This window comes from Mustela lutreola, chromosome 15, assembly GCF_030435805.1.
Source record: "Mustela lutreola isolate mMusLut2 chromosome 15, mMusLut2.pri, whole genome shotgun sequence".
Taxonomy (NCBI): Eukaryota; Metazoa; Chordata; class Mammalia; order Carnivora; family Mustelidae; genus Mustela; species Mustela lutreola.
The window spans coordinates 18,967,454-18,994,784 of record NC_081304.1 but is presented as its reverse complement, the minus strand read 5'-3'; the positions used below and the strand labels follow the sequence as shown (position 1 = coordinate 18,994,784).

General features: G+C 52.9%; 1 protein-coding gene across 2 annotated transcripts; it reads right to left on the bottom strand.

The window, feature by feature from the left end:
• Positions 1–28: 28 nt before the first annotated feature.
• MEOX1 (mesenchyme homeobox 1) lies at positions 29–20,077 on the bottom strand. Of its 2 annotated transcripts, XM_059149574.1 has the most exons (4): positions 19,923–20,077; positions 19,165–19,684; positions 2,937–3,109; positions 29–1,592 (listed from the first exon to the last, which is right to left on the bottom strand). In XM_059149574.1, exons 2-4 carry the CDS (start codon positions 19,631–19,633, stop codon positions 1,470–1,472), a joined length of 765 nt encoding a protein of 254 aa, XP_059005557.1. In that variant the 5' UTR covers positions 19,634–19,684; positions 19,923–20,077; the 3' UTR covers positions 29–1,469. The 2 variants fall into 2 exon arrangements, with proteins under 2 accessions (XP_059005557.1, XP_059005558.1); XM_059149575.1 differs by lacking the exon at positions 2,937–3,109 and having other exon boundaries at positions 19,165–20,077.
• Positions 20,078–27,331: the final 7,254 nt, after the last annotated feature.

Below are 27,331 nucleotides of genomic sequence, written 5' to 3'. Positions count from 1 at the left end.
GCACCGTTAACTTGACATAATCTTAAGAAAATATATGAAATATGCTTTAGAAAAAAAATGACATGTGCTCTAACCAGCCATCTCATTTGGCAATCGTTTTCCAGAGCTGTTGTCCTTTTGGGATGGGGACCTGGGGTTCTTTTTACATCTGAGTGACTGAATCTACATACAAGAGCTCCAAACTCTTGCTGACCTCCCTCTGCAAGCCCAGTTGGTATCAGGAGACACAGCACTGAGGCCAACGGGGGTCTCTCTCCAAGGCTCAGGTCACCCCAGCCTGTCTGGCCATATGTCCTGGAGCATCACCCCAAAAGATCTGGGCGGTCCCCGTACATAAACTTAGCAGCTCCTCCCGTCCTAACAGCAATCATGGAACACACTGGAAGGGCTCAGATGCATCCCGTGGAGAAAGAGGGATTGGTTTTTTTTTTCCCATTTGCAGACAGAGTTTGTTGAAAGCACAGGTTACTTCCACGGCAAGGTTCCACATTTCCAGGCCGTCACTCACGGGGCTTAGTGCGATCTCTTCATCCTCGGAACATGGGGAACACTTTCCAGCCCTCAACTCAATAATGCGAGCATCTGGATAGGTGTTCAATCCCCAAACTGTGGCCTTAAGAAGAACAGCTGTTCCGTGGCTCAGGGGCGCAGCTTAGCAGCCCTAGCTGTGTCCCCAATTTGACTCCGAAGAGGCAGGAGCTGTCCTGGGTCTTTTCTCAGATATGCAGTCAAGCCCATGTGAACAGGCACGCATGGGGACCACCCACCACCAGCTGTTTCTCCGAGAGTCTTCCTCCAGCCTGTGGTACAAACTTACTCACTGAGCAACAACTTTGGACTGGGTGTCTGATGGGCAGCAGCTGAGTTTCTCTTCTCAACTCTCCTCATACTGATTCTCCCTGGGGTTTTGGGACACCTGAGGACTCCCCAAAGCCTCAGATACAGAACCCAGAAAGGAAGGGTGGTCTAGAGTGTGTGTGTAGGTGGGTTCTAGTCATTTCCTTCCTTTGGAGCATTTGCTTTCCCAGGTCACTAGCTGGTCCCAAGGCTCCTCTCCCAGCAGATCAGGTGGTATCCAGGCCTGAAGGAGGGCTCGATGGTGTTGGAGGGAGATGGTAGCAGCAGAGGGGGCAGCAGCCGAGACACCCCGAGCAGCAGTGTGCCTGGAGCTGTTCCCCAGATTTGCATGGGTCCAGTCGGGCTGCTGTATGATTCCATGAGAATTGGTGAGAAGCAACGGCCTCGGGGAAGCGGCTGCTAAGACAGAGCAAAACTGGACAGAACTTTCTGGGAAACTTCCAGGCTCCCAGGGTTGCTGGACAGCTTCATGCTTAAGAGTCATTGCAAGATGTAGAGAGGTTGCCCTAGGGTGGGTGGGAAAAGGTGAAGGTGGGACTGGGGTGAGGACAGGGGTGCGGGTAGTTAGGTAGGGGGCTCGGTCCTCAGTCTTTCTTTCTCTGTGGAGAATCTCACTCTGAACTTGGAGAGGCAGCAGAGTCCCCATCCTCGGGGTCCTGCCCATTGGGTGAGATAGGCTGACCCCCTTTCACACGCTTCCACTTCATCCTTCGGTTCTGGAACCACACTTTGACCTGACAGAGGAAGCAAAGGAACCTGGTCACTTCAAGGGAGGTGTAACTACCTTCCACATTGACGCTCAAGGAAGAAGGTTGCCTTCCACGGACCCCAGCTTGAACCTCCGCTTGTCCTGCTCCACCCCTCCAAAGACACCAGGAATGCAGACAAAAGGGAGGACACATCAATCTGCCCAGAGGTCGGTCTTGTGTTTCCCTAGCTTTGTGTCAGAAAGACTGCTGGTCTCGGGACAGGGTCTAAAAGTCACCTTGGCATTTGGCCCCACCCCCTTTCATATGCCCCGCCCCTCCAGTGCCAGCACCTCCTCCCTCTAGCTTCTGTTACCCGAGGGTCTGGGAGCAGAGGCTCGCCAACCTCATCCACAGGCACATTCATAAAACACTTGTCAGTTTAGATAGTTCTGGTCCACATATTTTCTCATCTCCGCTTCAGCATTACCTGCCAGGTGGGGTCATGACCCTGAGACCCAGAGAGGTCAGGAGACGTGTCCCAGAGGTCACAGGGCGAGGAAGTGGTAGAGGCAGGATCTGAGTTTTAGTTTTCTTAAGCCACTGAGCCACCTAGATGCCCCTGAGTCTTAGTTTTCTAAACCAAGCACTCTGGCAGAGCTCCTCATCAACTGAAAGCTGCTATCAAATATTTATTATTATTATTATTATTACAATACTTTACATGGGTGTGGGTTGAATGCTCTGAGGGAAAGCCCCAAACAAAGGGGCTAGGAAGTTTTTTTAGAGGTGTCCAGGAACCACCTGGCGAACTTACTAGAAATGCATATTCCCAGGCCCACTTATTCTTCCTACAAAGTCGGTCTTCAGAGTTATGGAATCTGCATTTTCTTTTTCTTCTTCCTCTTCTTCCTTTTTTTTTTTTTTTTTTTTGAGTTTTTTATTTTTAAAGTGACCTCTACACCCAACATGAGGCTTGAACCCATGACCCCAAGATCAAGAGTCACCTGTTCCACTGGCTGAGCCAGCCAGGTGCCCCTTCGAACCTACATTTTAAACAAGGCCTGAGGTGATTCCAGTGCACATTCAAGTTTGGGAATAACCGGATCAGAGGTTCCAACCCTGGCTGCACTTAGGGGCCCTGTGAAAAACGCAGACGTCTGGGCTTCATCCCAGATCAATGCAAACAATCTCCAATGCCAGACATCTGTGTTATTCATCTCTCTGCCAGTGATTCTCATGTAGAGCCACATTTGAGAACCACCGGACGAGGCCGAGGGAGAAGACACAGGAGAAGGTTCATGGAGGAGTGGTGGGAAGGGAGAGGGGTTGAGAGAGCAGAGGGAAGGAAGGATGGCCAGAGGAGGGGGGGGACCCCACCCCGGACAGTACCTGCCGCTCGGAGAGGTCCAGGTTCACGGCAATCTCGTATCTCCGGAGCCGGGTCAGGTAGTTATGGTGAGCAAACTCGGCCTCAAGCTCCCGCAGCTGCTCCTTGGTGAAGGCTGTCCTCTCCTTGCGAGCCTTGCTGCCGCCCTCAGGTTTCCCTCGGTTCTCCTGGTTGTCTGGGGAGAAAGCATCCCAAACAGGAAGATGAAGCTGCAGAGGTTCCCTTTGTTTTGTCCTTAAAAGTCAGGACAGCCTTTCCTTGTCTCTCTTGTTTTTATTTTTATTTTATAGTAAAGATTTTATTTATTTGAGAGAGAGAGAGAGGATGAGGGACAGAGGGAGAAGCAGACTCCCTGCCGAGCAGGGAACCCCATGTGGGGCTCGATCCTGGGACTTGATTCCAGGACCCTTGGATCATGACTCCAGCTGAATGCAAACACTTAAAGTCTGAGCCACCCAGGTGGCCCGACCCCAGACTTTGTTTTTCATCCCCAAAGCACGAGAAGCTGTTCTTGGCTATTTAATGATTTCTACTATCCAGCTTCCACCCCCCCGCCCCCGCCACCGTTAGACATTAGTAGTGGCTATAAATCTGTGGGGCAAGAGGTTCTAAAACTGAGGCTCTCTGTCCTCAGTGACATCACCATCACCGGAGACCTGTCAGAAATGCATATCCTGGGGCCTCCTCCCAGACCTACTGAATCAGACACTCTGGGGGTGGGGCCCAGCAGTCTGTTTTAACAAGCTTTTGAGGTGACTGGGACACACAGGGTCAAGTTTACAAACCACTGCTCTAAGACCTCACTTCTTCGCAGCAGGGCCCGGAAGTTGGTCAGACTTGCAGGATCTCAGGCCCTGCCCATGACCTGCTGAATCAGAATCACATTTTAGCCAGATCCCCCGGGGAGCCGTGTGCACATGTAAATTGAGAAGTGCTGCCTTAAGCCTCTTTCCCCCTTTGATACCGGGAGGGGCCAAGTCTGGAAAGTTCTGGGCTCCGCGTTAGACACAGCAGGGGCTCAATGGCTCAATCGCGGGGGAGCTAGCACCATACAGGTATTAGCCACTTACTCCTCCCAATAACTCAGCCAGGTGAGTTCTTGTACTAGCTGTGTAGACCAGAAAACTAAACCCAGAGACGTTTAAGCAAGTTGTTCAAGTTCATCCAGTTCGTCCCGCTGGTGACTGGCAGAGGCAGAAATCAAACCCAGACAGTTTGACTCATGTGATGTTCAAGTAAAATCCACGCAGGAAGGGTTTACAAACTGTAGAGTGCTGTGCAGCCCACGGGGACTCTATGTTCTCTCCCGCCCTGAGCAAGCTGAGAGGCGGCTCCTCCTTCACTTGGGCCCGCGGAGCTGGGTGGGGAGGCACGCGGGAAGGAGACCAAGACACCGACACAATTAACAATGCGGGCCACGTGTCCGGTGAACGGCTACAGGAACCACTTTTCCTGCCGGGCTCTAAAGTTTGGAAGTCTTTCATTTCATTGTCCTTTTACAGACCTGCAGGCTCGTGACTCAGAGGCGCTTTACTGAAAGCGGCGCCCCACCCTCTGCCCCACTAAGGACCCCATGTCCGCCTGGGTGTGTGGGGGGCGTGGGGCGGGGTGGGGGTGGGGTGGGGGCAGAATCCCTGTTGTCTGGAGGCTGGTCTGGGGTGGGGGGCTCTGGGAGCGCTGTGTGGGGGCTTTTAGATGGGGTGGGGAGGGCAGGGAAGCCGCCCCCACTCTCCCCTTCCCCCCACCCCAAGCAGCCACATTGCTTAGCCGGTGTGGGAGGTGGAGACCCCTCCGCAGCCCGTGTCCCGTCGGAAACCTCAGCCCGCCGTGTCCCTTCTCCGCAGTTCCCTATCTTGCTTGCCATTCAGTCCCTTGAGTTCCAGTTTCCAGGGTCTCTGTCCCCGTCGCCCGGGAGCCGGGGAGAAATGCGGGGGTGGCGGCTCCCGGCGCGGTGCGGATGGTGGGTGGGGCGCGCGGTAAAGCGATCGCGGGGCCCCGGCGGGAAACCGAGAAAGCGGAGGTGCGCGGCTACAGGGTCGGGGTTGGCTGCCCGCGGGGCGCGCCCGGGGCAGGAAGGGGGTGCATCCGATGGCCCTGGTTGTCTGTTTCGCGGGCTCGGGAGAAGACTGGCCCAGACACCTCCGGAAGCGGGAGCGGGAGCGTGGGCTGGAGGGAAGGACGCGCAGCCTCCCCCGCCAACCCCCCCACCCCGGCGGGGGATCCCCCGAGTTCGCTGGCCTTGGCCAACAATGGCCCAGGGAGGGAGAGCAGCCGTTCCGGAGCCCATCCTGGCTGGCAGAGACCTGGCTAATTTCCCACCCACTCGCGTCGCAGGGCTCAGGTTCGCAACCCTTCCCTTTCACCGCCGAGCGGTTGTAAAACCAAGGTGACTCCTGTCAGGGTTTGAGGCCTTGGATCTCCTCACTGGAGGCCTTTGAAAGGAGGTCACTTAACCTCTCTGGGCTTCAGTTGCCTCTTCAAGAAATTGGGGAAAATAAAGCGCCTACTTCCCTGGCTTACTGGGAAGCCTGGACCAGCTCTTGGGTTTGGAAAATGCTTTAAAGCGCTTGAACGAAACGTGTTCTTCCAATTCTTCCACTCGGCACGGTGCCATCTGTGGGGCTGGGATAGTACCCGCTGTGCTTTCTTGAAGGCTTCTATGTCCTTAGATCCATCTAATCCTTTCCACAAAACACCCCTAGGAGGAGGTACTATTATTGTCCCCTTTAGCATCCTTGTGTGGATTTGGGTGATAATTTGATTAATAGCCCTCTCTTTCTGCCCCCTGGGACGAAACTGTTTTCTCTCACTTGCTACTGCACCTGGCACAGTACTTGCTAAATGTTTGCTAGATTCTACTCAGTATCCAGAGGAGGAAGCAGGCTCAGAGAGACCCAGGAACTTGCCTGGTGCGCACAGCAGTTTGGGCGGGGTTGTAGCACTGAGATTCATCCCACTAGAGGAGGTGGGGTGGTCAGCGCTGGCCTCAGGTCCTCCTGCATCTGGCAGGCTTAGGGCTGGCCCCGGGGTCTCCACACCCAGGGCTCCTGGAGGCTCTGTCTTAGGTTGATGCCCACACCTCCCACTCCCCGTCTCCCAGGCCTGTTTAGGTGCACATGTGTGCCTGTGGAATCCCAGAGAACAGCCCTTCTCCCCAGTTCTCCACATTAGCCTCCCAAGAGAGACAAGGGGAGGTAGGGAGAGGACCCCTTTGAGCTGGTCTTGGACTGGTAACTCGGCCCCTCCCTGCCCACCTCCCCACTCCTCCTGTTGGGCTTCAGGATGGGAAAGAAGAGGAAATGGGACAGAGAAGCCGGAGCTGGGAAGTCAGTGAACCTGGGACATCACCCAGGAAAGGGGATGGGAGAGTGGCACGCAGAGGACACTTGTTCCTCATCAGCTTCTCAGGGAAGAAGCCCTCTCCTCACTGTTAGAAATGAACAAAAGGGCCTGAAGTATGGGAGGCTGGCAATGACAATGGAAGTGGACGTTCTGGTTCTCTTTGTTCTGCAACATAGTCATCAAGATAGGAAAAGAAGGAAGAAGACAAACCAGGAGTCATTTCTAGCTGGGAGGAGGGCAGGGGTTAGTCTTCCTGCAGGCTCGTGACTCAGACATGCATGCTACCCTCCCAGGCTCGTGACTCGTGACATGCACGCTACCCTCCCAGGAGATCCCAGGAGATCACACCTTGGCTCGGGTGCTTGCCTCCTACTCTGGGCCTCAGTTTCCCCATGGGTAGGAGCATGGGGGTTAGGGTGTGTCAGAGTCCTTTCCCAGGACTTCCCTTTCCTCTTCTTCTCTCCCTATTCTCTTTTCTGTTAAGAACCCCTGGCCTTGAACTTGAGGCCCTGCTGGTTGCAAATATTCTTGTTTGAGGCCCCTAGTTCCTCCCTTCAGTCAGGTTTGGGGTCTCGCTGTGTGCTCTGTCCCAGGTCCTCTCCTGTCTTCCCAAGGTCTTCAGCTCAAAGGTCAGGGCTATGCCCGGGAGTTTCTGTCTTTGACTGACATGCAAAGCTTCCTGGCCCCGAGCTGAATGGAGGAGATGAGTCTGAGCAGCCTCCAAGAAAGAGCTCCCTGACCTTGGGCAAATCTCGCAAGCTCTCTGAACTTCAGTTTCCTCCTTTGCAAAACAAGAACAGCTACACACGCTGTGCTCGGAAGGCTGCCGAGAAGGTAAAAGGCCACGGGTAACGTGTGCTGGTGAGGCTCTGTCTGGAAGAACCATAAGAAGAGGTTCTCCTGGAGATGACCTTGCCAAGGTGGTTCATGGTGGAGGTTAGAGATGCTGCTTGTCCAGTACCACCACGTGTGTGAAAGGGATGCCTCTTCAATGTCTGGCCTTTTAACGGTTTTCCCTCTCTGCTGCTTCTTGGTATTTCTGCTTGGGTCTGTGTCTGGTCACTACGATATCAGCCTCCCAGTGGGGGCATAGTTCTAGGCACGGTCACCAGCACGGACCAGAGTTCATCCCAGCCGTCCTGACCCTGCTACTCTCTCAGGAGGCCGGGATGTCTCTTCCAAGAAGACGGAGGGAGGAGGCTGGTGCTCAGCAGGCGGGCTCTGGAGCCCCTTCCCGCCCCAGACCCTGCATGACCCTCCCTCTGAGCCAGAGCCTGCCAGCGGGTCTGTATTGGGAAACATATGCCCACAGCAATGCAAACAGGACGTATGCGTGATTGCAGTCTGCACCGCGAGCTTTGACACCATCCAAGGTAAACGATTTCATAAATAGCTGTCAGCTTTGGCGGGCCTTCCTAAAGTTAACAGACAGCTTTATCGGAGCTACGAGGAAGTTCAGACAGACTCTGGGGGACATGCCTTTTTGGAGGCCGGTCTCCTTACTCCCCAGTTGTCACAGAGTTTAACATAAATGTTTCTCCAAGACCAGATAGAAAGCCACATGCTGTTGACAATGGATCTCTTTTCCCCAGGGGTAACCGTCTTTGGGGGCTTTCATGTATGCTACGGAATCAGAACAGTAGGCATCATAGAACAGTTAAGTACCACCGGAAGACACTTAGAGCGGATCTCTGGGCACCTCTCCATTTTACAGAGGAGCCTGGAGTAGGTGAGAGGGGACCTCAAGACAGGGCTGGACTGCAAACCCAGATTTCCATGACCGGAAGCTATTTCCACGAATTAGGTTGCTTCCTGTTGTGTCCTCTTAAGTACGATGCGGGGTAGGTAAGGTCCACATCAGCCCATTGAACAGAGGAAATGAAGACCCAGACACTCAGGGGCTTGCGGGACTTCCCTGGGACCAGTCCGGGGCTGCAGCCACTATGTCACACTGCCCTGGGAGGGGGGTGGCCAGCATGGAGGCTGTGCTCGCCCCAGGGGTGTGCCTGTGTGTGCGTCCAGGGCGGGAAGGGGGAGAGGAATCCCTGGGGCATAATGTGAGCAGGGGAGACCGTGGCAAATCCTCTGAAAATGGTGTCTGTGGCTTCTTGGGCTGTCACAGTGCTGGTCTTTGACATCTTGTTAGTTCTAATACTTTCAGCTTCAGGAGCAGCGAAACCCATCGAAATAGACAGGACCCAGATGGAACCAGCCCGAGACAGTTGGACATTTGCCCCCCAGGACCTCCCCAGCTTCCTTTCTCACTGGGTCCCACTGAGGCCCACAAACCTTAGTGTCTGGGCCCCTTGTCTCTCCTGTAGGTGCCCGAAGAGCCATTGGGAAGGGCTTCCAGCCTCTTCGAGGAGCCCAGCCGCGGGCTGGGGAATTCAAAGTATGTTTTCTAGGAGAGAAGCCGATTTTTCTGGAAAGGAAGTGCCTGGTGCTACAGTAGACTTTGCTGAGAGTCTCCTGCGGGGTGGGGCAGTGCAGCTAGGTGGTACTGAGGGGCAGTGGAATGGATGGGCGATGAGATGGGGTGTGGGGGGCCATGGAATGGGGGAGCAGAGAGGTGAAGGCCAAGAGAGGCAGTGGAAATGGTGGGGGCACAGCAGCCAGCTTCTGAGCTGGGTCGGGGGGAGGCATGGGCAGCTCTGGACTTTGTTTGTGTTATACGTTCCAGATGTCGTCCTCAGCTGTCACCAAAGGAAGCGTGGGCTTCAGGACCAGGCCTCACTGCTCGCACTGTTCCTCCACCACTGTGTTCAAGGAAAATAGGGAAAACATGACCTAGGGGTTGGGGTTGGGGGTGGGGGAGGAATCCTGGCCAGAGGCCAGGGAAGGCCGGCTCCGAGAACAGAGAGGGCACTAGGGGAAAGGGGCTGCTTCCCGGGGTCTGCAGGGGCCTTGAGTCCTGCCCTCAGAAAGAAAGAGCTACTCTGCCTCTGGGATCATCCCCACCTCCCTGAGCCCAGATGCCCTGACTTGCTCAAGCCAGAGGAAAACGCAAGTAGGGCAGGACTCCCGAGTCCCCAGCTTGGCAGGGCAGTAGGCAGGGCTGAGGCTCCCTCTCCCTTGACCTCCTTAGAGCCCAAGGGTGTCTTCGGTGCTGGTCAGAATTTTGCTGCTTTGGTGGATACTGACTTCCAGACTGTATCTGGGTGGGGTCTGAGCGGGCTTGGGTGCAGGTTTGCACGGATGCCTCTGAGTTTAGACAGTGGCCAAGGCCTAGGATCCTGATGGGGGCCCCAGTCTCTGCCTGACAGCGAGGGGCAGGAACTCTCACCGGGAGGCAGGAGGAACGTGGAGTTCCTGCCTCTCCTTCCACACTGGCCACTCTGGCTTCTTCCTCGCTGGGGGTTCGGGGATTGGAGTTGGAATGAGAGGGGCTGCTGCTACTGTGGGCCCCTCCGACCATACCCCGGCGGGCACTGCAGGGACCCTGGACCGGTGAACCTGCAGACACACAGGCCTGCCTGGCTGGTAGCAGGCTTCCAAGGCTCCCTCTGTGCTGGGGTTCCTGCCTTGCCAGGTTTGAGCACAGGCCACCTGGGATGCTGCCAGGACCAGAGAAGAATTTGAAAGGAAGAGGACTCCTTTGTGGGTTAGGGAACAACGGATTGAGGGGCTACCAAGTGTACCAGGTGCAGGCTGTGTCTTTACATCTATGATCCCATCTCGTCCCATAGCAACCCTGTGGGGTAAGCACTGCAATCATTGTTCAGAGAACAGGACTCTGAGGTGTGGGACTCGCCTGAGCTCACACAGAACGGAAGCCACACATGGGGACAGGACATGGTCTGGGTCTGTCCTGACAGTGCACTTGACTTTAGTCCCTGATCCCCGCCCCCTGCCCCGCCCCCTTTAGGACGCTGCAGCCCAGCAAGCGGAGTGGGCATGAGTAGGAGTCACCCAGCATTGTACTCTGTGTCCCTCCGCTGACCCAAGTGACACGGACATTGTCTGTGTATTTCATTATCACCTCCGTTCCTGCTTCCTCTGCCAAACACCCCACTTCTAGTCCAAAAAGTGTTTCTCCCTGTAGGTATAAGATAAGAATGCAGGGGTCTGTTTGTAGCCAGAAACGATGCTCTGAATGGGGAAGCTGGAGTGGCCAGAGGGACCCAGGAGCAGGAAAGCTCTGAGGTCACGCACCCCTGTGAGATGCTATTTCACGAAGGATTTTTTAACTAGAGCATTGGTGCCCCTTTTTGAACCTTGTCCTTGTCCCTGTGCCTCTCGTTTATGGGCTGAATTGCCTCCCCCGTGAATATGTTCAAGTCCTAACCCCCAGGACCTCAGAACGTGACTGTGTCTGGAGATAGTATCGTCCAGGAGATGATTAGGTTAAAATAAAGCGCTGGTTAGGGTGTGCCCTGATCCAAGCCCACGGGTGTCTTTATAAGGAGAGGCGATCAGGACACATAGGAAGACACCGGGGATGCCCACACACAGAGGAAAGATCACAAGAGGACATGAGAAGGATATGACCATATGCCAGCCCAAGAGAGAAGCCTTTAGAGAAACTAAACCTGCTGACATCTTGAGCTTTGACTTCTAGTTTCCAGAACTCTGAGAAAATAAATGTCTGTTGTTTAAGCTGCCCGGTCTGTGGTATTTTGTTACAGCAACCTGGGTGGACTAAGATGCAACCCCCCACGCCCCCCCAAAATTCTCATAGCTCGTGCTTACCACTAAGGAGAGGGAGCAAGGCCAGGAGGGGTGCTTGGCAAGGCTGATGCTCACCCACAGGAGACCTCTCTGCAAATTAGAAAAAGGTGCCCTTTCCTCTAGCCCGGAAACACAGCCACATGTCCATAGGACAGCTGAGCCCTCTAGCCGCCCAGCCACACAGCACCCCAAACCGCCCGACCAAGGTTGGTCTCCACTTCACTGCTCAGCCACAGCTGCTATGGTGGCCCTGGCACCTGGGGACTGACCTTAGTATCCCGTGGAGTCTCCTGCAAGAGTCAGCCCAGCCTGCCTATGCAGCTGTTTATGTGTCTTTCCAACCCCAGCGCTAGCCTTGACACTGGCTGGCTTTATGATCGAAGTCAGGCTCCCTGCACACGGTTTCTTGAGCGAGACTAGAAAAATCTTGATGCATTTTACAGAAGTGCATCACACTTGGGGGGAACCCTCAGGCCAGCTGGTGGAGCCCCTCTTGGAAAGAAGGGAAGACACTGAATGAATGAACCCTAGGCTGTCATAGAGACTGTTGAGCAGACAGTGCATGAGCTCCTTCTGGGGTAAATGTCCCAGTAGGTGCAAGGGAAGGGAGATTGCAAAGGCAAATCATATACCATCCTGGACCCCCAGACACTACCATTTTAGGGAAAAGGCAGCCATAGGCTCTAACTCTGGATGAAAGGCAAACTCATACTCAATGATGCAAGATGGAAAGTTTTCCTCCAAGATCAGGAACAAGCAAGGAAGCTCCCTGTTGCTATTTCTCTTCAACATAATACTGGAGGTCTTGGCCAGAGCAATCAGGTGAAAGAATTAAAAATAAATAAATAAATAAATAAATAAATAAATAGCATCTAGATTGGAAAGGAAGGAGTAAAATGATCTCTGTTTGCAAATGACATGGTCTTGTATATGGAAACCCCTGAAGATTCCAACAAAACAAAACAAAACAAAACCCTCTCGGAGCTAATGAATGAATTCAGCAAAGTTGCAGGATAGAACATCATCACACAAAGACCAGCGGTGTTTCAATTCATGAACAATGAACAATCTGAAAGGGAAATTACAAAAACAATTTACATTGACAGTGGCATCAAAAAGAAAAAAAAACCACTTAGGAATAAATTTAACTAAGGAGGTAAAAGACTTGTACGCTAAGAACTCCAGAACATTTTGAAAGAAAAGAAAGAAGACTCTACAAAGTTGAAAGACATCCTATGTTTACAGATTGGAAGACTTCATAATGTTAAAATGTCCTTACGACTCCAAGTGATCTACAGATTCGATGCAATTCCCATCAAAATCCTAATGGCTTTTTTGGCCAAAATAGAAAAAAAAATCATCCTAAAATTCATATGGAATCTCAGAGGACCCTGAGCAGCCAAAACAATCTTGAGAAAGAGAAACAAAGATGGAGGGCTGACACTTTCTGATTTTTTAAAAAATATTTTTAAAAATTTATTTATTTGACAGAGAGAGAGAGATCACAAGTAGACAGAGAGGCAGGCAGAGGCAGAGGGAGGGGAAGAAGGCTCTCTGCTGGGCAGAGAGCCCAATGTGGGGATGGATCCCAGGACCCTGAGCTCATGACTTGAGCTGAAGGCAGAGGCTTAACCCACTGAGCCACCCAGGCACCCACACTTTCTGATTTTAAAACACATTACAAAACTGCCATAATCACAACAGGATGACATTGGCATAAAGTCAGACATAGAGAATGATGGAACAACATATTGTGAAGTAAACCCTCTCACATATGGTCAAATGATCTTCAACAAAGTGGTAAGGGTACATGGGGGTGTATGGGGGGGAAGGACGGCCTTCAATAAATAGTGTGGGGAAAACTGGATATCTACATGCAAAAGAATAAAGTTGGACCCTCACCTTACAGCATATAAAAAAATTAGCTCAAGATAGTTTAAAGGGGCACCTGGGTGGCTCAGTCTGCTAAGCATCTGACTTGTTACTGGCGCAGGTCATTGTCTCAGGGTTGTGAGATTGAGCCCTGCATCTGGTTCCTTGCTGGGCCTGGAGTCTGCTTAAGATTCTCTCTCTCCCTCTGCCCCTGCCCCCACCATGCAGTTTCTCTCTCTCTTTAAAAAAAAATAAATAAATAAAACAGCTTAAAGACCTAAGCATAAGATCTAAAACTATTAAACTCCTAGAAGAAAATATAGGGAAGAAATCTTCATGACATTAGGTTTGGCAATGATTTTGTGAATAAAACACCAGAGGCACAGGCAACAAAAGCAAAAGCAGAGAAATGGGACTACATTAAACTTAAAGACATCTATGCAGCAAAGGGACCAACCAGCAGAATCCAAAGGCAACCTACAGAGTGGAAGAAAAATACTTGCAACCCATTTACTGATGAGGGATTAATATCCAGAATATATAAAGAACTCCTACAAGTGAACAACAAAAGTCAAACAATCCAACTAAAAAATGGGCAAAGGACTTGAACAGACTTTTCTCCAAAGAAGATCTACAATTGGCCGACAAGCCTATGCAAAAATGCTCAACATCACCAAGCATTAGGGAAATGCAAATCAAAACCATGATGAGGGATGCCTGGGTGGCTCAGTTGGTTGGACGACTGCTTTTGGCTCAGGTCATGATCCCGGAGTCCCGGGATCGAGTCCCGCATTGGGCTCCCAGCTCCATGGGGAGTCTGTTTTTCTCTCTGACCTTCTCCTCACTCATGCTCTCTCTCACTGCCTCTCTCTCAAATAAATAAATAAAATCTTAAAACAAAACAAAACAAAACAAACAAAAAACCACGATGAGATATCACCTCATATGGAAAAAAGTAGGGGAGTTCCTCAAAAAATTACAAATAAAATTACCATAGGATCCAGCAATTCCACATCTGGGTATATGTCCAAAAGAACTCAAAAGCCCAATCTTGAAGAGATATTGGCGCACCCATGTTCATTGCAGAATTATTCATCAACTTGGAAGCAACCCAAGTGTCCGTCCATCAACAGATGAATGGATAAAGAAAATGTGGTCTGTGCTAACCATGGAATATTATTCGGCCTTAAAGAAGGAACATCTGTTCTCTGCTACAGCCCAGATGAACCTGGAGGACACTGTGCTAAGTAAAATAAGTCAATCACAGAAAGACAAATACTGCATGATTCCACCTGTCTGAAAAATTGAAAGTAGTCTCAGTCTTTTTTTACATCAGTCTTTAATAATACTTGCTATTAGGGCACCTGGGTGGCTCAGTGGGTTAAGCCTCTGCCTTCAGCTCAGGTCATGATCCCAGGGTCCTGGGATCGAGCCCCGCATCGGGTTCTCTGCTCAGCAGGGAGCCTGCTTCCTCCTCTCTCTGCCTGCTTCTCTGCCTACTTGTGATCTCTGTCTGTCCAATGAATAAATAAAATATTTAAAAAATAATAATAATATTTGCTATTAAAACGCAAAGCGAGCTGGTTATTTATTCCTCATCCAATATAATGGTACTGTCCCACATTAGCCCTATTCTGGCCACCACCCCTGCGAAGCCTCAGGCAGACTGGAAACCTAGAGTAGTCTAACTCTAAGAAACTTCTAGAACATAGATTGTTATTTGTTAGGCCTGGGAGAGAGGGAAAAGGTGGGTTGTTTCCCAATGGATATAGGGTTTCAGTTTTGTTCTTTTAAAAAGATTTTATTTATTCATTTGACAGAGAGAGATCACAAGTAGGCAGAGGGGCAGGCAGAGAGAGAGAGAGAAAGGGAAAAAGGCTCCCTGCTGAGCAGAGAGCCTGATGTGGGGCTCAATCCCAGGACCCTGAGCTCATGACCTGAGCTGAAGGCAGAGGCTTAACCCACTGAACCACCCAGGTGCCTCGGGGTTCAGTTTTATAAGATGAAAAAGTTCTAGAGATCTGTTGCAGGACAGTGTGCTTATAGTTCATACTATTATACTATATACTTAAAAATGATCATGATGGTGAATTTTGTGTTATGTTTTTTATCACAATTTTTATTCACTTATTTACTTTTCTCAAAGATTTTATTTCTCAGGACTCTCTGTACCCAACGTGTGGCTCAAACTCACGACCCCAAGATCAGGAGTCCCACGGTCCACTGACTGAGCCATCATTTTAAAAGAGGAGATTTCGAATACAAGATGTCGCATGGTAAGAAATCTCAGAAGAGCTCCTTTATGAAGTTATCTATTTAGGAGCTATCTATTTAGAAAATCAGGACCCGTTCTAGTAAAAACTAAAACTTGCAACTTTTTCAACAGCTTTCACTGAAATGATGTTAGAGACAAGCAGAGCCATACATTAAAAAAAAGAGAGGAGAGATTCTTGGAGGGGTTGGTTTTGGGCTGGGTAAAATGAGGGCTTCCATAGGCAGAGGAGTAGAAGTACGGGAAGGAAGCCTGAAGCAAGGCAGGACGGGTGGAGGTGGGGGTGGGGACGCTCTAGGCAGCAGGTGGGAGAAAGTAGCCGATCTGGGGAGAGTTTATAAACCTCAGAAGCAATTGTGGGTTCGTGTGGCTATGCAGAGGCAGGTGGGGAATCATATCTCACAGGGGAGAAATGGAGGAAGGGTAAGCCTGGGAAGGCACCCACGTGGAGGCGAAGGGGACGGGACAAAGCGAGTCTGAGGAAGGCAGGGAGTGTATGTGAGAGCACCGGCGGCGGCGAGCAGGGCTGAGCCCAAGCACAGGGGCTCTCCCAGGCGGGGGATCGGATTCACCTACAGCCAGGCGGATCACGCGCGACCTTCCCTTGAACCCCGCCAGGAAATCACCGCGAAATCCCTCATTCCCATAAATTAAAGACAACCACGGTAGCGAGACGGATGGACAGATCGGGGGCCAAGAACAGTGGCCTCACCACTGTCCCTGCCAGCAGGGGTCTTTAACACCCAAGGGCCTGGGGTTTGCGGTGATGGTCTCCTGAATCAGTTCTGTGCTGTGAACACACAGAAGGTCTCTGAGTGGGAGCCAGGGACCCCCGCTCTCCTAGTCATTTACTAGAGCAAACCAGCTCCACTTTGAGTGGGAGTGACAGGGGAGCAGCTGGGACTGGCAGAAGGAGAGGGGAGAAGAGAGAACGTTCCTCTTGAATCGAACTTCCAGTAACTTTCTGTAGCTGGAGCTTCCTCTGCCAGCCGGTGCGGGAGCCTTTCGGCACACCTCACCCCGCCAGCCTCTCCAGCAGATCTCTGGGTTCCAATCTCCTAAATGATAACTGGATTTGAGGACCAACGATGCTTGCAAGGAGTTCCAAGGTCTTATACCCCCGATTATTTGAAATATTCAGTTCCATTGACCACCCCAACCCTGCTTCTGTTCTGAAGGTTGGTTCTGGAAATACGGGCCTAATCACGCTCAGAGCTGCCCCTTATGGAATCCACATGCCAGGCACAGCGCTAATCTCACAGGTCACTGCTTTAAACCTTCACAGTGACTCTGTAGGGAAGGTGCTTTTGTTAGGATCCCATTTTATAGCTGGGAAAATGGAGGCTCCAAAAAATTAGTAAGTTTTCCAAAGTCCTGCAGCCCAAGGTTGTGGTGCTGACAGGCCCACTGGCCAACCTGCCTGTGGAGAACTATGGAAAACACATCTCTGATGGATGGCTGGTTAACCTTTAGAGACAGCTTAGCACGGTCCAGGGTGAGGCACGCGAGGCACTCACGTTGGGCAGCAAAATGCGAGTGGTGTCAAAACCCCTCAGTCATCAAGACGAATAATATTTTTAATGCAGTGTTTTAAGAAATCAAAATGAATGCAAACCAATCCGTGAGGAACAAAACATCGAAAGTTTAAACTGAGACTCCACGCGGTGGCTCGGGATTGGTGGAGTGGGTTGCGGGTTCTCTGTGGGTTTGTCTCTTGGATTCCAGAATCCTAGAGTTGGTTAGAGGCCTTGCGCCTCTGCTTTTCCCTCCCTTGAGGCTCTTACGAAGCTTATCTTTCCTACCTCCTCCCCCTTCAGATCAGTTCCAAAGGAAACTCAGGCAGCAGGGGAGGACAGAAAGATGCCCATGCTGAACACAGAGCGGGTCTGGAACCCCAGAGAATGAATGAATGAAACTCTCCGTGCCCTGCCTGACTGCTGCCATTGCTGCTGCTCCTGGGGCCGCTCCTGGATCAGAACGGCCCCCCGCCCCACCTCACCCCAAGAGTTGCAGGACATTCAGTGGAAGGTGTCCACATGCTCTTGGGATGTCCAGCTATTTGACACGTATGCTCCCTCCCTAATGCGGTGCCACGGACCACCACCCCAAAGGAAAGAAGGCCCACGTGAGGCTTGCTGGAATGCAGAATGATTGTGCCTGAGCCCAACCCTTGGGCCTGTGCCTTCCAGTGCCTCGGCTCCCAGGCCCCTGGAAAGGGGCTAGATGCGGCCAATGGAGGTGTGGGCAGAGATGGAGGGTCTCTGAGGGGTAGGAGCCTGGGCGGGGAGAGCTCTTCAGCCAGGCACACAGCCAAGTCACTGAGAGACTCTTGGCGAGGAGAAGCAGAAAGTGCCCTATCTCTGCACATCTCCAGCTGGGGCTAGGAAGAGTTGAGGATTTAATCAGCCGGGGATTTAAAGGGCCCTCCTCTTAGGCTGTGGCCCTCCACGGTTGAGCACGGGAAGGGGCTTTTTGAAGCATGGAGACCAAATATTTCAAAATGAGGACTATGCCTGAAATCTGTTGAAGGGTGTGGGATTTGGGCTTTGAGGTTCAAGCTTGAACTTGATTCCAGGGTTGCCAGCTATCCTGATTGGCTCTGGGGCTGAGGGGTTTCCTGGGACCCTGGACTTTCCGTGCTAGACCCAGACAAGTCCTGGGCCCATCCAGATGAGGGGGGGGCTCTCTAGACCCTGTTCTGGCAGTATCCTCCTCAAACTCTCTGTCCTCCCCTCTTCCACACGTACAGGGCAGAGATACTGGTGGGACCCGTGGGCTTACTTCGCGCACAGGGTGCGACTGCGAGGAGCTAACATGTGTTTTCTGCAGCACCTTCAAGCCCTCCCTGATTGTACCTGCAGCACCTTGAACCCATCCCTGATTCTAGCCCAGCCACTGCCAGACAGGCATCTGCAGGCCTCTTCTCCTTCTCAGTCCGAGCCCTCTGGGGGTGAGACCTCCGTATTCATCTCTGCACCATCCCCACCCCCACCCCGTCCCCTCCCCAGCCTTGGCCAGTGTTCGGGGAGGGGGGGGGGGAAGATGCTGCTTGGGACATCTGTGTTACACAGGAAGTGCTCTGCAAAGCCCAACGTGTTCTCACTGGTTGGTTGGCACTCTCATTTTCTGCCTGCCACTGGTAAGCCCTGCGAGGAAAGCCCTCTCCGGGTTCAGACAAACAGACTCTGCTCCGGGGGCAGCTGTCAGGAGGACACCAGACAGAAGGTGAATGGGCAACGAGAGAAGACAGGAGGGCCCCATGGAGAGATGAGGACACACGTCCCCACCACAGGGAGGAGAGGGACAGTAGCTGGGATCTTAACAAGCAGGCCGGCTCCATCCTCTGGCCTCTGGGGCTCTGGCACCGAGCTGGGCACCACCTGCTTTCTGAGGTCCAGGCCTAGCCCTTGGCTGCCTGCCTCCCTGACTTTCCCAAGGCTGGTGATCCTTCAGGAGGACCCCCTGGGGGTTGCCCAGACCTTAGCACGCTGAGCTGCCCTCTCGGCCCAGGTATCTCGTGGGCAGTCTGTCCCCAAACTCTGCACTCCATCTCCTCCTCCCTCCTTGCCTCTCCCGTCTCAGCCCTAGGCCTGCTTCTCTGCCTCTAGGCTCCTGGAGACAGAGGGTCCTGACTCTGACACTGCGGGGTTCCAGCCTTGGTCCCCCTAGCCCTCCCAGCTCCCATCTCAGCTGACCCCCCACCCAGTGAGCAAACCCTTTGGCTCCAGCACCATTTGGAGCCTGCCAGGGGGACTTGGCGGGGGGCAGGGGGAGAAGCATGACTCCGAGGCAGCCCGAATTCAGGAAAGCCCTCTCCAGCCCTTGCCAACACGCACTGAGGCTCCTTCCCACATATCCTCTCAATCTCTGTGGATCTTATTTCATTCACTTGCTGGCATAATCTTCCTGGGGTGCGGGAGTGCTGGGGGCCCAGATGCAATCCCCGTGACCAGAGAGTCCTAGAGCTCTGAGTAGAAGAAACCCCATACTGTTTGCAATTCATGGTCAGAGCAGCTCGGCTCAGAGAGGGCCAGCCACTTAGCAAAGGAACGCTCGGCGGCTCCTCCGCCACATACCTGAACTCTCTTTTTTCCGTCTGGTTGACTTCTTCTCCGTCTCCTGGGCAGTGCTCCCGAGGACCTCGTAGTCCTCACCGGGGCCTCCTGTGGTGTCCACCAGGCCTGGGCTGCTAGCCCCCATCTCCCTGGAGCCCCCAGCTGGGCCCGGGTTGAGCCTGCGCCGGGCCTCTGAGATGGGGAAGTTCCAGTCGGGGGGCTGTGGGAAAGCGGGGTGCTGCTCAGTGAAGATGCGCTCCTCCCGGGGAAGGCTGTGTGGGGTGGCTGCCAGGCAGGAGGCCGAGAAGTCGGGGTACGCTGCCACCGCTGTCGCCGGGAAGTCGGGTTTCTGGTGGAAGGAGAAAGGCGTTGGCGGATAGTGGGGCAGCCCTGAGCCCCCACTGGCTTCAGCGTGGGGATTTCGAAGGCAGCCCCAGCCCGGGGCCGGGGGGTGGGGGTTCCTCAGGCAGCTGCTGGCCACGGGATCCATCTGCCGTCCGCTGCTGTGCGCCTCGGTCTTTTCAAAGTTTGAATTCTCACACTTTTTTATATTCAGATTTGTTTAAAAACGCAAAAAAAAAAAAAAAAGATAAATAAATACATAAGAGGGGGAAACGTTCTGCAGAAAATTCACCCCAGGAACCAAAACAAAAACCAAAACTCAAGTCTCTCCTTCAAGTACACACACGTGTGGTCAGCTGTTCGGATGTGTGCGCACACACACCTAGGTCAGACCTCGCTCCAGGCTTCCTGCCCCCGCCCCCTACACAACAGCCCGCCTTAGTGGGGTCCCCTGGATGTGTACTGGTCGCCGATGACACTAAACATTTTCACGGTGGCAGCCCAGACGCACCCGCTGATGAGTGCTTGTCTTGGAGCCCGCAGCAAGTGGCTGCAGAGGGCTGGCCCCGGGGCTGCGAGACACACTTTTAAATCCTGCGGTGGGGAGAGAGTGACAAATTTCTGAAGTGAAACATGAGAGAGGAGAGGGAGGGGTTAACCAGCACACACACGATCCCCTCCAACCAAAACCCGAGCAGGGAACTATTAATCATCAGAAACCTTATATGCACATCTAATGGGATTTGCAGATGGAGACTTTTAAAGAAACATTGTCTGTATTTCTTTTTTTAATTTTAGGGAGAGAGAGAGAGCGCAGCACACACAAACCACGTCTTTAATGTGCCTCCCGTTTGCTATGAAGTTATTTTATTGCGCTGTTAACAAAATTCCCCAAGTCTTGGATTTGGAAAAAGCCTTAAGTTAGATCCAGAATCCATCAAGTGCCAAATTCCGGGGAGTGAGGCAGGAACTAAGTGCAAGAGACAAGTTTGCTGATTGCATTTGATTTAAAGGCCCTTCTGCTGCTGCTTGCAAAGAGGAAGGAGGATTAAAAGAAATCTTTTTTTGCAAGTCTCAGTGGCCCACTAGGGTCCATAGCATAAAGACACAGTCCAGAAAAAAATTATTTCTCTCTGCCCAAAGTGACATTCTCACTTTCCCAGTAACTTAAAAAAACAATCAGATTCTTCCTTCCGTTCTTTAACCCCGACTTACATGCCAATTAGCCACACTCTTCGCTAGGGGGGTTTCAAGTCGTTTTTCTCCATGGCAAAGAGAAGGCTTCTAGATAAGGTTCTGCAAGTTTCTCCAGGGCCCCCTCATTTCCACCCACCTGCTTCCCCTACCCCGGCCCCCAAGGCCACAGCTTCTATGGAATCTGGGGCATGGAAATAGGAATCAGGGGGATGCTCATTCCCAAAGGAGTTCTCTTTGGAGAATGACCACGTGGTCTTCCTGGCCTGTGCCTGTCACACAGGAGGACCAACTCTCCTTCGAACTGGTTTGTCAGTCTACTTGATCCCCATGCCCTGCTGGTCTCTCAGGAGGGTTAATATAATTTCTGGGAGGTTGACATTCCAAGCACACGGGCCAGAGCTCCCCTCCCACTGAATCTTTCCATGGCCCAGAGCAGCGGGATCAGGGCCGAAATGGGCACGGACATCACTGCGTGCTGGTTGGTTCCAAAGATGCCAGGAGGGCCCAAGGGCCTCAGCCCTGCAGCCTGGAGGCTGCACACGCATTCTTCATGATACTGGCATCGGGCTTCTGGAATGGGCATGGTGTTGGAGACCAGGAGAAGAGATGGGATCACTGCCACGAATCAGACTCATCTCTCTGCTTTGCCTGGGGACTTAGCTGTTACACACACGTTTCTCCTCTGGACTTCATGACTCTCCTATTATGGGTCAATTAAGAATTATGTTCAATATTTTACAAATGAAAATGAGGCTTAGTCAGAGGGACACAGCGAAGAAAAGGCAGAACCAGGAGTTGCCCTCAGGCATCCTGTCTGGGGCAGCTTGATGCAGAGGGAGGAGCGTGGATTGTGGGCTTCAACAGGTGCGGGTTCAAATCCTGGGTCTGCCGCTTCCCAGCGACGTGCCCTGAGACAAGTTACCGCTTCTCCCCGAGCTTCTATTTCTTCTGCTGACATTCACCCAGAGACCTCAGCACCGCACAATATTCCCCCAAGAAATCCCCACAAAAGCACTGTGAGATAGGTGCTTTTCTCATCAGTCCCGCGTTTCAGAAGAAGACTTGGGAGCCCAGACAGGCTGTGTAACGAGCCCGGGGACACATAGCCAGGAGGTTGGAGGACCCAGGATTCTGAACCCCGCTGAATTCTGGCCCTGCTGAATGCCCACCCCACAAACACCTGATAATCTAAAGGAGTCATTTCTGGGAAGTGGAGCCTGAGAAGGTAGAGAGATAATCACGGTCCCTTATTCGCCTCTTTATCCTTAACTCGAGGATTCCAAAAAGAGACTGTGAGGGAGGAGCGTTGAGGAGATTGTACTGCACAGCCTTGTGGGGGCTCTAGACGAATCCACAGGAGGCTGGGAGGAAGCCCTGGCCTGTTAGCTTCCCCAGGAAAACCTCCCAGTGGTTGTAACTGGACTCCTGGGCCTCTGCAGCTGGTCTGGGGAGCCCAGCCCGGGGAGGCCCAGCCCAGGGAAGCCCAGCCACGGCCTTTGGCCTCTAGGAAGGGGTGGGCCGAGAGGTCAGGGGTGCAGTGAGAAGGGCACGGCAGGGGTGCAGTGCACTCGGGTAGGCCCGGCAACCCCCTGCACCCCGGCGCCCGAGCAGCTGCCTGCGTCTGTCAGCCGCCCCGCGGGGCGCGGCCAGGGGGCCCCCCCGTAGGCCTCTACATCTTCCTGACAGGCCTCTCTTCAGAGGCCAGGAAAAAACAACAGTCCCTCCCCTCACGGCAGCCCATTTGTTAGATGAAGGCCGGGAACCAGCACCTTTAACCTCCTCCAAGTCAGCATTTCCCCCTCTGGGCCCCGCAGGCCCCCAGACAGAGATGGATGGAAGTGGCTGTTTGTGGAAAAAAAAAAAGCCCCGTGACTGTGCGGCCAAGGGGAGCAGGGTTTTCAGGAAGGGAGGGGACCCCGCTTCTGGTTGTTGTTGGGGTGGCAGGAGGAGGAAGAGGAAGAACGTGCGTCAGGAGGATGGTCGGCCACACCTGAGCCATCCCAAGGAACTTTTGGAATTTCCCCCATTGTGAGAGACAAGCAGGGCTTGTCCTTGGCGCCAAGGACCGGACCTGCTTCCCTGTGTGCTAGGCCACCCCACCCACCTATGCCTGGAGCCGCAGGGTGTCTTGGGGGGAGCCTGGGGTCTGGGGCTGGGCAAAAGGTGGGGCCTGGCCTTTCAACAGCTCAGCGGTTTCAGGCAAGTCACATCCCTCTTCTGAGCCTCAGTTTCCCCACTGGCAAGAGGGAGATGACAGTTCCAGCCTCTTGTGGCTGTTTGGGGGCTACATGAACGGATGTCTGTGACCAGAGCTGACCGATGGTAGTGGGTGAGGCAGGTGAGGCTCATTGTGCCTTCTCTTTCCTTACTCTGCCAGAGCGCCGGGCAGGTCACGTCTTCTTGGAGGGTGAAGATGGCCCAGCCTAACCCCTCAATACCTCCCCCTGCTTCTTCCTCTTCCTTTTCTTCCTCTTCCTCTTCTTCTTCTTCAGATTGATTTTATTTATTTTGAGAGAGAGAGAAACAAAGCGGGCGGCGGGGCAGAGGAAGAGGGAGAAAAATCCCCAAGCAGACTCCCCACTGAACGTGGAGCCCAACGCAGGGCACCTGAGATCATGACCCGAGCGGAAACCAAGTCTCAGAGGCTCAACTCACTGAGCAGCCCAGGCACCCCTCAATACCTTCTTCTAAGGCAACCCAACAGAAGGTCATGATCTTGGCCTTGGGGACCAGGAGAGTTTGGGTTCAAGTCTCAGCTCAGCCATGAGTAAGTGGCATGGTTTTGAGCAGCTCACTTTATTACTTGAGCCTCAGTTTCCTCATCTGTAAGGTGGGGAGAAACTTTTCCTTCCTCCTCCATTAAGGATGGGACAGAAGACAGACAAGTTCTGAATATGGCAGAAATGTGTCTGAATCAGGGTGTTTACTCCTGGGCCTGGGATTTATCTGGAATGTGTATACCCTTGGCTTCTTGCAAGGCCTTTTTATCCTTAAGATTTTATATATTTGAGAGGGAGAGTGCCTGGGAATAGGGTGGAGGGGCAGAGGGAGAGGGAGCGAGAGAATCTCAAGTAGACTCCCCACTGAGGGCAGAGCCCGCCCTGAGCTCACGCCCTGAGCCAAAATCAAGAGTTGGATGCTCAACCGACTGAGCCAGCCAGGCACCCCGCTTCTTGGGTTTGAGGCCTCACGATTGTTACTGCTCTATGGGGCTTTTGTGAGACTCAGATAATGGGATGGTCGGGAGAGAAGGGAATAAAGCCCAGAATACAGTTCTCATGATGGTCACAGATGCCTCTGCGAAGCCTGCAAGGTGGGACCGGGGCGTTCCGCCCTTGGGAATCGACGACGGGGTCTTTCCCTACAGCCTTGAAATCACCCGAGTTCAACAGAGCTAGCCACCTCGGATAAAAGTTTTCTCTTGTGCGCTGCCTGTCACTTGTCTGCTCCCAAGATTGTGGGCGGAGGAGTGGAAAACCCAACAGTGCACTCAGGGGCCTGCATCAGAGCCCTGGCTCTTGGAGGACAGGTGACCTCAGTTTCCCCAACTGAACAGCGGCAGCTCACGGAAGACAGGAGGTACAGACATTCGGGATGTGCTCCGGAAACAGGGCCCTTTCTGGGCTTCTCAAGGAGCTGGGGTGCCTGTTGACTTGCACAGGGGCAGGACGGTGTCCCTGACGGGGAGGGGGCCCTCCACAGGGAAGGGACAGGGGAACTTGGGTCACGTAGGGAGACCCAAGTTTATCAGAATAACAGAAGGGGAAATGCACACAGAGTCTGTTATTCTCGCCAAGAAAAGGAGTCCGAGGTGGCTGTCCAGCCGGGGATGGCCATTCACCCACGTCATCAGGGCCACACGCACCGTCACTCTCTCTGCCTCCTGCCTTCGAGGGTCTCCTCATCCAGCTGGTGGTTCGAGCTCCGCTGTCCCGTCGGCATTTCAAGTGGCAGGAAGAGGGAAGGACCGACAAGAGTTCCCCACCTCTCTAACCCATTCAAAGGGGCTTGCTGGAAGTGCTGGTCCACAACTGATCTTAGCCCCACTGGCCAGCACCTGTCACCTGTCACCTGGCCACCCGTAGCCTCGAGGGAGGCTGGCCCCCCCAAACCCAGCCTCTTCTTCCCCAGCAGAGCCCCTTCTCCTCAGAGAAAGTCACTAAGGTAGGGCAGCTGGAAAAAATACAGGGTGCCCAGTGGGTATTTTCCACATAGTATTTGGGACATACTTGGGCTAAACATTATTTGTTGCTTCCCTGAAATTTGAATTTCACTGGGGATCTTTCCCGCGCCCCCTCCCTGCCTCACCCAAATCCAGCAACCCTCATCTGGGGCAAAACTCATCTTAGAGCCAGAGAGGACCAGGGCCTTAACTTTCTTCTTTTTTAAGAGGTTCTTATTTATTTATTTTTTAAAAGATTTTATTTATTTATTTGACAGACAGAGATCACAAGTAGGCAGAGAGGCAGGCAGAGCAAGAGGAAGGGAAGCAGAGAGCAGAGAGCAGAGAGCCCGATGTGGGGCTCGATCCCAGGACCCTGGGATCATGACCTGAGCCAAAGGCAGAGGCTTGACCCACAGAGCCACCCAGATGGCCTTAACCTTCTGAGCCAAGATATGTGCACTTTGACCCAGGGCTCTGGAAGGAAGGAGCGTTGTGGGGAGCCTGCCAGGGGGAGGGGTGGCAGGCCATCAGGTAGGTCTGCCTCTGGGGGTGGCTATCTAGACTAGTTAGAGTTCAGGGTCCCCCAGTAAGGTCTCCCTTGGAGGCCTTTTGAATGAGACAAAGCAGCAGGGAGGAAAAAGGGCAAGCAGGTGGAGGGAGTGAGGACAAAGGTGAGCACCCCCGGGGCAGTGAGTGCTGAACGAGAGAAGCAGGGTGGCCACAGGGCTGGCTGGGGCTCAAGTCTGGGAGACCCTGGAGCCGCCCCCCACTTCCCGGGGTACACTTTTGTAACCTTCTCCTGTAAAGCAGCAGTGCCATTATTTGAGGAGGGGGGGAACCAGCTAACCAGATAGGACAGCAAACCGGGGATTTATGTGGTGTGGGAAGAGCTCGGGTTTCCCTCACTGTTTATCCAGCAGTATTTTTTAAAACAGAAATCAGTGCAGGTAACCACAGCTGTGAGTGACTGGCTCTGGCTGTGAGGGCTGTGTGGGTGGGGGTGGTGGGGGTCTCCTCCACAGTGCTCTGCTCTGCCTGGGCCCGGAGGTTGCTGAAGGAATGTGCCTCTCCCCAGCCAGGGTCCAGGTGGGAAGGTGGCTCTGGGCAGGTCCCTGATGGCTCTCCCTTCCCTGGGATGAAGGCCAGCCTCCCTGGGGCAGCCGGGATGGGTCAAAACCTAAAGCCTTACAGATCATGGAGTCTGGGGTCACAAACCCACTTGAGGCCAGGCAAGTAGACACAAGCTAGGGGAGCCAGCTGAGGGGGATGGGAGCGGGGTGCAGTGAGAGACGGAGGGGCCCCCACAGCGACTTGGCACAACCTATTTTGTCTGGCAAGAACGTAGTCCGAGTTTTGCCATTAAAAAAAAAAAAGAGAGAGAGAGAGAGAGAGAGAGAGAGAGAGAGGGGGCCATGATTCTAGATTTTTACAGGTAACCTCTCTATTCTTAAATGTTGCCAATAAATTTCAAACCCTGCTAGTCAATTAAGAAAGGCCTTTGGGCAAGATTTAGCTCTGCCAGGCTCTGGTCTTCTCCAAATCTGCCTGCTTCCCATTGTATGGATGATAAAACCGAGGTCCAGGGTGGCCTAGTGGCTCACCCAAGGCTGCCCTGGTTGCCATGGGAAAAACCACGGGTCCAGGAAACCTGTCCGGTGCTCTTTGCTTGAGCTCGCAGGCTTGCTGGCCAAGTTCTCAGTCTTCCCAAGCAGTTCTTAAGTGCTTCCTGAACACCTCTCATTTGTATAGACATGCCATTTACACACTCACCCATAACCCACTTGAGTCTGGCAATGACCCCAAGGGAGCAGGTCTAGCATTAATTCCATGTTTTACAGGTGAGGAGCCTGAGGCCGGAGAAACTAGGGGGCAGGCAGAGTCACCCTGTCAGGCAGGCCTGGAGCCAAAGCCTCCAGTTCCAGATCTGCTGTTTCCCACCCCCAAACTCTGACATCCTTGGGGGATACGGCCAGAGATGGATAATAAACTCCTCCTACAAGGAACAGAAAATGGATGGGGTACTTGGGTAAACGGAGGATTCTTCGTAACTTAAAGTTAATTGAAAATCCATAGGTTATCAATTTTCCAAGCAAGAGAATAGGAGGTATTTCAAAGAGCAATTATACGAGGCATGGTTTAATCTTTCTTTGATGATTCTGACGGAATGTAATGCCTCAGGGCATCGTTATGAACACCAATAATTACTGCGTAGGGCTGGGAGACAAGCTCTCATCCATTCCCCCTGGCTGTTTGGGGCGGAGAGGACGGAGAGCACATGTCTGTTTCACACAGCTCGCTCTGTCTTTGTCTGTTTCAGGGAAAGCGCCGTGTCCCCGCAGGGATTTTGCCAGCCTTCCTCTTCTTCTCCTGTACAACGGGGCTGATGCCAACTTCCCTCTGTACTCACTGCACGGGGCTTCTACCTAACAAAGGGCCTCCAATCTCACGCAGCAGAGCGGGAAGGAGCCTCCCATCATTGTGTGT